This window comes from Etheostoma spectabile, chromosome 21 (assembly GCF_008692095.1).
Source record: "Etheostoma spectabile isolate EspeVRDwgs_2016 chromosome 21, UIUC_Espe_1.0, whole genome shotgun sequence".
Lineage (NCBI taxonomy): Eukaryota > Metazoa > Chordata > Actinopteri > Perciformes > Percidae > Etheostoma > Etheostoma spectabile.
In genome coordinates this window covers 7,171,921-7,181,466 of record NC_045753.1, presented here as the reverse complement: position 1 = coordinate 7,181,466, position 9,546 = coordinate 7,171,921, and the positions used below count along the sequence as shown (strand labels likewise).

The 9,546-nt window shown below is 41.4% G+C and overlaps 2 protein-coding genes across 4 annotated transcripts in view; one reads left to right on the top strand and one right to left on the bottom strand.

Moving 5' to 3' along the window:
• mms19 (MMS19 homolog, cytosolic iron-sulfur assembly component) overlaps positions 1 to 6,023 on the bottom strand; it is a 24,913-nt gene extending 18,890 nt beyond the window's left edge. For both annotated transcript variants that reach the window (XM_032503268.1, XM_032503269.1), the window contains exons 1-12: positions 5,897 to 6,023; positions 5,317 to 5,365; positions 4,854 to 4,954; positions 4,501 to 4,586; positions 4,272 to 4,346; positions 3,810 to 3,879; positions 2,668 to 2,796; positions 2,436 to 2,497; positions 1,885 to 1,971; positions 1,691 to 1,765; positions 1,414 to 1,491; positions 564 to 702 (exon numbers count right to left, since the gene is read on the bottom strand). In XM_032503268.1, coding sequence (XP_032359159.1) covers positions 564 to 702; positions 1,414 to 1,491; positions 1,691 to 1,765; positions 1,885 to 1,971; positions 2,436 to 2,497; positions 2,668 to 2,796; positions 3,810 to 3,879; positions 4,272 to 4,346; positions 4,501 to 4,586; positions 4,854 to 4,954; positions 5,317 to 5,365; positions 5,897 to 5,984 — 1,039 coding nt within the window. In that variant the 5' untranslated portion in view covers positions 5,985 to 6,023. The remainder of the gene's footprint in view (positions 1 to 563; positions 703 to 1,413; positions 1,492 to 1,690; positions 1,766 to 1,884; positions 1,972 to 2,435; positions 2,498 to 2,667; positions 2,797 to 3,809; positions 3,880 to 4,271; positions 4,347 to 4,500; positions 4,587 to 4,853; positions 4,955 to 5,316; positions 5,366 to 5,896) is intronic.
• ubtd1b (ubiquitin domain containing 1b) overlaps positions 5,758 to 9,546 on the top strand; it is a 19,459-nt gene continuing 15,670 nt past the window's right edge. Inside the window, exons 1-2 of one of the 2 annotated variants that reach the window (XM_032503274.1) lie at positions 5,758 to 5,769; positions 6,893 to 7,220. In XM_032503274.1, the coding sequence (XP_032359165.1) occupies positions 7,139 to 7,220 (82 nt within the window). In that variant the 5' untranslated portion in view covers positions 5,758 to 5,769; positions 6,893 to 7,138. Of the gene's footprint in view, positions 5,770 to 6,514; positions 7,221 to 9,546 lie in introns of those variants that run through there. The other variant, XM_032503273.1, reaches the window with a different exon arrangement.

Here is a 9,546-nt window from a genome sequence, read left to right as displayed (position 1 = left end):
ACACACACACACACACACACACACACATATATACATACACACACAGTATATAAGGTTGTAGTATATATGACCTGAATAACCTAAATATAAGTCTATAAAGATGTGATATTGGTTGATAGGTTTCCTAAGCTCTAATTGCATTTTGACAGGAAGCAAATATTCATCTGAGGCTAAAATTGTATCTTGAGCACTGTTAACGCGACATATTAACTGTATAAGCGCTGAACAGTCACTGTGGTATAATTTCCTGCCCATAACCACAGTTCTGACACATTTAGTTTAGCACTTTTTACATCTACAAACCCTCTCTTTCTGCTCTCCTGCCACTCCGCATGCACCAGGGCAAAATCATTTAACAAGTATTTACCCAATTTTGTTATTTTTGTGTCTTCCAAATTGAATTTTAATTAAAACCTCTGTTTTAATTTACCCATATGACTCTAATAGCAATTTGCCCTTTATTTCAACAACTTTTCTAAACACTCTTGGAGTTTATAAATCCTTCCAAGAAAATGAGGATTTATTATCCATGTGTACGTAAGCTCAATTTCACAACATTTCACCTTTGAGAACGAGATCCAGGAAGGTGCTGAGGTAGTCTTCAGAGTCAGAGTTGAGGACTGAGCGAGACAGACAGGAAGTGAGTGCGGTAAGAGCAGCGAGGCCAGCAGACTCAATCTTCTCACTTGCTGTCTGAAACACCTGCAGGGAAACAACAAGAGGGTCACAGCTTTCATTAGTTTGTTCTTCATATCAACAAAAAGGTGATTACATTAACAGTTTGTTTACTTTGGTCTACATGCTTAGACACATTTCTGTAATGGGTCTTTAATTGAGTTTTCAGTGCCGGGAGCCTGAGGAATTTGTCTCTCACACAAGAACATACTAATGAATTTCAGCACTGGGTCACTGTTCACCCTGTTTTTCTAGGCTTTTAGAGCCTGAGCAACTGCACTTGTTCCCTGCTTCCCATAAAGCATTGTGTTTTGTAGTCATTTCCTTTAGATGTTCTCTATTACATTTGCTCTTCTGAACCATCAGTTCTATTGTTGGAAGATGGAGACTCACATCTTCAAAGGTCTTGTAGACATAATTTGGAGTTCAAATGGTGTTGCTTGCAACTGGATGGAGTAATAATAAAGTAACACTGCAGTGTTTGATTGATTTCTCCAAAGTTGGTTGACGTGAACACAGCCTTAAAGATGCTTCTTGTATTTAAGTGTGTGAAAAAAAAAAAAGTTTTTCCATTCAGCTATTCAAAAGGTAGAAGGTCGTTTCCACACAAAAAAAAACACAATTTAAGATGTTGAAATATTTCCTTACAAAGCTTAGACATCATATACACACACATCAATAGAATAAAATCATAGGTACTATTACTGTTTGTAAAGTATACATTTATCTCAACCAAACCTCTCTGCGCAGTGACGCCCACAGTCCCTCAAGGAATTCTGCCAAGTCCTTATGTTCATATTGTGACACGGCAGCAGTCTGAAAAATACGGTGGTGTGGTGAGAAAAGAAACAAGGTACACCCCATAGACATAATATCTATGGTACACCCTGCATCACCTCCATAAGATGGATGTAAAACCTCCTGCTCTAGGCCTCTCAGCAGCTCCACTGTAGCTGTAATGACTTGTAATATCATCTACATTTATAAACTTCCGAAAATAGTAGAGATTTCTTACCAGAGTCTGCAGCGAGTCCAGCTTGGAACTCTGAACGTCGGAGTCCAACTTCTCAATGATGAGCGGCAACAGAAACTGCAACAGTGAAGTAATACACAGCACATAAAACTCTCTTTAGGCCCTTAAAGAAGGTCACAACAAAGAAGGCTATTGCACCAAAAAGAGAAACGTAAATGTAAATTAATCGTACCCACCTCAGCAAATCGTGGCGTCCCAGTGAGGACGTCCCTCAGCATCTGGATCAGCTCCTCTTTGGTGATGCCGTGGGGGTCATTGGGAGGCTGGGGTGGGGTGGACAGAAATCATGAATGCACCTAAATTTCACGTGGATGTGTAGCACCTACACATCACATCATCCATTATGGAATTTCCTTAAATAAATTATTCAAACCAATGAATCTATTATCAAAATAGTTGGCGATTAATTTAATATTTGACAACAAATTGATTAATCTTTGCAGCTCTAGAAGAATGTTGCAGCCTTAATGTCCCACAGAATCTCGCATCATGTTAGATCGCTGTGGTAATGTGCTCCAGAGAGTCAACAAACAATCAAAGAGCTGAGATCCTCTGTGACGTAGAGATGGGAAATGTACATGGGCAAGAGTAGAGGCAAACGCTTTATTTTTGTTTCCTACAGAGTTAACCTGAAGCCACAGGAAGTCAGTGATGACATTTCTGTCTGCTGCCCTCTCGGCGTCAATCAGTTCTTAAAAGCAAAGCAGCTGAGTAAACAGGGACTTACTGGGCTGAAGTCGATGGGGAAATAGCAGGACGTCACTTCAAACAGCTCTTCTGCGAATTTACCTGAGACAGCAGACAGGAAATCAACGGAAAGGAAAACAAAGTCATGCTTGAACTGAGCAATGCATAGTAACAAAGCAAAAAATTAAACAAAAAGGTCAGAGAGAGGGACAGAGACACTGAGAAAACAGTGAGAAAAGATGCTGTGTCTGTGTACCGGTATGCGCTCTCACCTAAATCATAACCCCGGAGGACAATGTTCTTGGCAATCTGGAAGGCTAACAGGAGGTTGCGAGGATCCCTCTCTCCGTCCATTGATTGGACAAAACCAAACACAAAGTCTGCCCCCAAACCCTTCAGTTCTGTGGAAAATTCAAACAGGAACACATAGTTTTGACTAAATTCTTTAAAGGCGGATTTATAGTTATACGTACAGTAGGCTTTACACAGAGCCTACGCTCTAGCCTACGTCAGTGACCTGTTGTGAGGATTTAACATCATTTGCTGGTGTGTCTGCGTCGTTTTAGCTTTAAGAGAATAGCAGAGCTGGTGTGTGTGCGTGGGGAGTGTGGTAGAGCGAGAGAGAGAGAGTGACGGGAGTTAATTTCCGAGCGAGTACTACATACTCATACGTAGCTACGCATATTACATCACATACCTCTTCTTGAAAATCTCATGAAGATGTTAGGCTGTATTGTAGGATGTAGGCTACAAGTATGTTGAAGATTGCTTAATCTAAGCTTAATCAACAATTATGACTTACAAATGACAAATTGTAGGGGATTTATCAGCTGCCAAGAGTCTTAATTTTATGTTTTATCAACTACTTTCTTTAATTTAATAAAGTATAAATGGGGAGACAGAGGTTGTAATAAAAGAGCAAGTGCTTTGCAGACATGGAGGAAACAATAATGACAGACACTGTTAGATGTGTGGTACATAAACAGGTAGATGTGCATTTTAACATCTGGCCAAAGACAGCCGATCAGTTGTTATTGTCATCCAACATGCTAGTGTGTTCATGATACGGTAACTACCGGCAGCCACACACAAACACTTCTTTGTGAGTCTTCTTTTTGCATGCAAAACACCCAGTTCATGTAAATTATTCCACTATGCGGAAGGTGTGACAACTCTGTCCTTGATTACAGGGCTGGTAAGAGTATCAGAGGCAAGGGGTGAGCAATGACCACAGTGATTAGTCAGCCAACTGGTGAGATTTCTGACTTTCAAAACTCACTCTGTACTGTTTGGAATCACCTATGTCTTTAACACAGAAGCTTAGGGTTCTTCCAGCAAAGCTCTCAGTCATGGTGGAGAACTGTTAGAGTCTTTCTAGATCAACTGAATCACGCTCAAACCTGCTATCTCTTACCGGCTTCTCTGGTCGCCATGAGGTTGATGAGCATGTTGTAGACGCAGGCTCTCTCTGCCAGCATCAAAGACTGAAGAAAAATAAACACACACGATGAGCCTTTAACCCACAATACCCAGATTAAGGAACATTTTCGATAAGTCAAGTACCTGTACCAACAAAGCATACTTAATAAAAGAGCAAGTGGAGGAAAACAATAATGACAGACACTGTTAGATGTGTGATACATAGACAGGTAGATGTGCATTTTAACATCTGGCCAAAGACAGCAGATCAGTTGTCTTTGTTCCTCATAGAAACACTAAACAATACTATTTAGTGCAATGATGTACCTATTGGATTCAACTCAAATCCACGGTTATGTATATCCCCACATTAATCACTTCCTCGGGTGTATGTTAAAAAAAGATGTTGCTTGCTAAAACTTCAACCTCTTTATTACAACACAGCTTCAAGTCTCACCTGAACATGAACATCCTGGAACAAAGACCTCAGCATGGACACAGCTGAGCCAGGAGGCAACACTGTACATTTTGTCTGGAGAAAGCATAAACACACACACAATCGGTCGTGTTGGAGCTTCTCAAAATGATTCTCTCAAAAGCCAAGCAGCAACTAACTTGAACATTTAGCATGGAGTTCATATTTAGTGTAGTTGTCATTGAAAAATCCATCAGCAGCAGACACTCACCAGCGCTCCGAGCCCCCGTAAGACAGGTGGTGTGATGACGTAATGGTCCTTTAGACGGTTTTCATAGAAGGCAATGAGCACTTCCACTGGGGAGAACAGAGACAGAGAGACATGTGATTAATTATCACTCTTTACAAAATTATGTTCATGAAGACCTGCAAGACCACTGGCAACACTTATTGGATACATTTTTGATTTGCTTCAATATTTTAGCCATTAGCCAACACAGCACTGAGATGATGGTTTTGTACCCAAACAGCGTGTCAGTATTGTTTATGGTATCTAAAAAACTAACAAAGAGTAAAGAAGAGAGAGGGATAGATTTTCTACAAAATATAAGAGAAGTTGTGTACCTTCTGTCTCAGTGAGGCTTCCATAGCACTCCTGTAAAACTTCAGAGAGAAGCTGGACTCCTCTGGCTCGAGTGTGAGACTGAGAGCTGGTCAAACTCTGTCTATAACAGGGAATGAAATGAAAATGTCAATTATTAAATATTAATATAACAGAGACTCAAAATTGAACGAATGCCTTTCAGCGAATAGAAGTCTACAATATAGTGTGGACAGTTTCAAGTATAGTAAATCATGTACTATTCATGAGAATACCACATATTGGCTTGGCGGGGTAATATTAGCTACATTTCATATCTTAACTTATCTTTCATGAAATTTAAAACTTTTAACTTGTACTAGCTAACCTCCATAGTCTAACACATAATGAACAAAATAAGACTGCATCAGATAAAAGAATACATGAAATCGTGCTATGGTTATGGTTATTGCTGTAATATTGGTGATAAACGTGTTGATAGCTTACCCCAGTGCCTCTACTAGCTGTAGTACTGTAAACTTTCCGTCTTTGACACCTGAACAAAAAGCCAAGTTTAGTGAATTGCAGCAGATAATTGATAAGCTAACTATCTACAAACACACACAGAAAACGTAGAACAACACACAAGCACAACAAACTAGTAGTACAGATTAACTAGCAGCATCGGTGGGGTTCAAAGGTCCACAGTTCGTTGACAGGATGCTTTTAATTTGGACACACACACACACACAGCAGCTAGCAGGCAGCATGCTGTACAACCACACTGAACTAGTATCAAAAGCCACATTACTAGTCGAATGACAATACAATTAAACGTTAGGTATGTATTTGGCGTGTGCTGTTCTGACGATAAAAATGAGCAGACCGGTGTCACAACCTGTGTGTTTTAGTTTTATGAGGGTGGACACCACACAGGATGTTGTGGCGCTCAGTTAGCTAGTTTACGTTAACCATCATGTAGTGTTGCGCATCCTCGAAGCGGCAGCTCAGCAGCTCCTACGGCTCGTTTTTCGCAACGAGCAGTTGTGGAAGGGTGTCGAGGAAAAGAAGATGAAGATGTGTTTACCTGTTGCTGTATCTTTAGCCTTGCTGTCCTGTAGTCCCGAGACAAATTCCTCCACCAGAGACAGCAGCAAGGTACTGTCCGCAGCCATCGTGCTCCTGCAACTCAATTGAGAATACGCATGCGCTAAAAGTTAGGGGTTGGGGGAGACAAAAAGTGACTAATGTTAACATTAACGTTTAATATAATAAGACCAATAACGAACAATGATATCATACATTGAGCCCATTTGAATGAGTTGTATATGTTGCTTGAAATTTAAATGTTTTCTGAAAGTTGAGATAGTTGGAAATGAAACATTTATTTTTTGTGCTGCCTTCAGGTGCTGTCCGACTTCCAAAAACGCCAAAGAGTGAAGCCTAGCGTGGAATTATTTGTTGTGATCCATTAAACCATCTCCATTTTCTCAAAGGCACTAGGCTTTTGTACTGTTAACATATTGAAATTAATCAAAACCAATATCATTAAAATAATACACTCCAAAGAATAAACAGTAGCTGCACTTAATGGCTATGTGATACCTCAATCGGTGTCGAATTTATTTGCTGACTCTCCTTGGTCCTGACGTAAAGGAACACAACACCTGCCTGCTTGCTGACGCGAAGGCGTAAAAAAGTTCGGTGCGCTAGCTCCGCCGCTAGTCACCTTTTACCAGCAGAGAGGGAAGCAACCATACTATGAAAGCAACGCTGAGAGGGTTTTAAAGAAAAAAATGCTGGATACAGCGTCAAAGAATATAAGTGGTACACTGCATTTGGAATAAACGAAACGTCTAAGGACGTGGTCAGGAGTGCGCGGAAGTTTGTGTTGATGTTTTAGGAGCTAACTTAGCTGGTTGGCCCTGTTAGCTTGTTAGCGAGGAAGGCGCGCGCTGTTTGGACTGCTGGACTTCACCATTTACAACTAGCCCAACTTAAAAGGGCAATGCTGGCTATATCCTAACATTTAAAAAAGCGATTTGGAAGATCTTGCGGCGTCTCACTGATTTGGCAAACTCAGGTGCGGGCCAAAAGCTTTGAACGTTGTGGGTTCGTGTCACACACAAACAGCGCTGATACATGAAGAGAAAGTGCATTTTACGCCACGATCTTGCAGGCAACCATCCTCAAGTTCCCATGTAAGCTGCTACGGATGACCCGTAGGATTGCAACCCGTCTTTCTCATACCTAGTTAATCGTCTTCGTACGTGATGGGCCCCCTTTTCAGCTAGTACGACGCGTGGAAACAATCTGCAGCCCATTAACCATGGGAGGATGTGTGGGGAGATACTGGGAAGGCTGGGAGGACACACAGAGCCGAGGCTCGTCCAGGAACGGTGGACGAGGAGGTAAGACGTTGGTCCGTGTACAACAGTAGCTATGTATCCATTTGAGGCACTTCCTTAAATCATAACATGTTTTTCCAACAACTTCTTTCAACACCACTACTTATGCCTTCTACTTTTATCCTAAATTAAGCCTTTGCCAGTTCAGTGTGTTAACCCCTGCTGTGACAAAACAGTCCAGTACAATGCACATTGAAGTGCACAAAATTAATATATGTAAATGTGCTGTATTTATATAGCTCTTTTCTAGTCTTAACGACTACTCAAAGCGCTTTTACATCATACAGGAAACATTCACCATTCACACACATTCATACACTGTGGCCGAGGCTGCCATACAAGGTGCCACCTGCTCATCAGATACACACTCACACACATTCACACACCGGGGGCAACTCGGGGTTCAGTGTCTTGCCCAAGGACACTTCCACATGGGACTGCAGGGCAAGGGATCGAACCACCAACCTTCCAATTGGCAGGCAACCATCTACCACTGAGCCACAGCCGCCCCACATATGACACCATTAGGTGTGGTGGAGACTGTATCCAGGTGTATTTCCGACTCAAATGCATCTCAAGTGACCACCTGTGATTGGGTTTCACCTTGCCCACCTTTTTGTTTTCCTGTCTGCTGCTAAACAGAAGAACAGAGGACTGTTTGGTCCAACACTCTGGGTTGTCTTTCTGCATGCACTACATATCATCTCTGCATAAAATTTGACCTATAGGATGGGTAGGCTCGGACCAATGTGTATATTCATGTGAGTCGATTAGATAGCGATCATATTGTACACATGTTGTACACAAATGCGGAAGCGCCTACTATTAGAAATTACACAACAGCAAAAATAGCACGAGGACAGTGACGGGTACCAGTATGCATTTTTGATTTCAGATTTCTGTCTGATTTACTGGAGACACAATCTTACTTGTAAGTGTAAATGCAATGCAGTTCACCTGTATGTGTGTGTCCCATCTGCAGGGCAAAACACCAGCAGTCTGCTTGGTCTTGCTACTTTGTTCTTGTCACTCCTAACAGAAAGCATTCCCTTTGCTGTTTTGCCAGCACGCAGAATGTGGTGTCAATAACTCTCTGTGCTGTTTAGGTTGAGCCCCCAGGTAAACTATATACTATCCTACACCCACTCTTAACGCTCATTACAGCCAAATTCACCCACACTTTGCCTAAATTTGCCTGACATTGCACCTATAACAAGGCAGACAATTTTGTCACCCAACAATTTCAAGCCTCGCGCTTAATCCGACAACAGTAAGCTTGTTGGGCCAACTGCTATCTTAAAATTGGTAGTATGGTAGCCCTGTGATGACACCATCTCACACTGGATCTTTAATGTCGATGTAGTGACCAAGTAGGACTTGTTACTTGTTTTTCTTGCAAATGGCAACACGGAAGCGGAGGTTACAGTGATTCCCAAAGCTGCGGATATGTTTACTCAAATCAGGGACTTGAGGTCATTATGCCCATTACTTACCTTCCCGGAAGACAACATTCTTCTAAAGATAAACACTGGCGGACTGCCACGTTTTGTTCTCCTATACTTGTCTTCGATGATGACAGATGTAATTTGGCACTTAGCGAGAGTAAATGTTATATGTACAACCAGACTAAACTGTGTGATGCAGGAGCCAGCTGCATTGGCAGATGTTGTGAATTTCTCCATAGCTCTGACCCAAGACCACAATGTCAATGATATTTAGCTGGAATACGATCCAAAGCAAAATTCCTTGTATGTGTCCTCATACCTGGCAAATAAAGCTAATTCTGAGTTGTATGATGGTGTTATACACATGTTGTTACACATGGAAATGCTTAGCGTTTATTGGAGTATTATAGGCTTTACAGGCCTTCCTGTTTATGAATGTTGTTATAGACTCATGATGGGAAACAACCTTTAGGCCCTTTTGCCGAGGTGTGTTAAAATCTCTGCTAAGGGTCAATTACTTGGTCTGTTGTACCACACTCTCCAGCAGTTTACAGAAATATGAGAAATAGCCTTTCATTTTACTCAAAAGTTAAACGGTGGAAGTCATCTATTTCGACCAAATGCATTACTGTCACATATCCGCTACACTGCAGTTCCCTCTATAGTGCCTGAATGGGTCTGTTGTTCATTTGGATGCAGGTTCTGTCCCCTTCGTTTCTTCCAACTTTGCTGATGGAAAGTTTTCCAATCCGTCTTTTTCCAACAGGAATTGTCTCCAGTAGAGCTGGGCAATATATTGACATTATGATACGAGACTAGATATCGTCTTAGATTTTGGATATTATAATATCGTGATAGGGCATAAGTGTTGTCTTTTCCTGGTT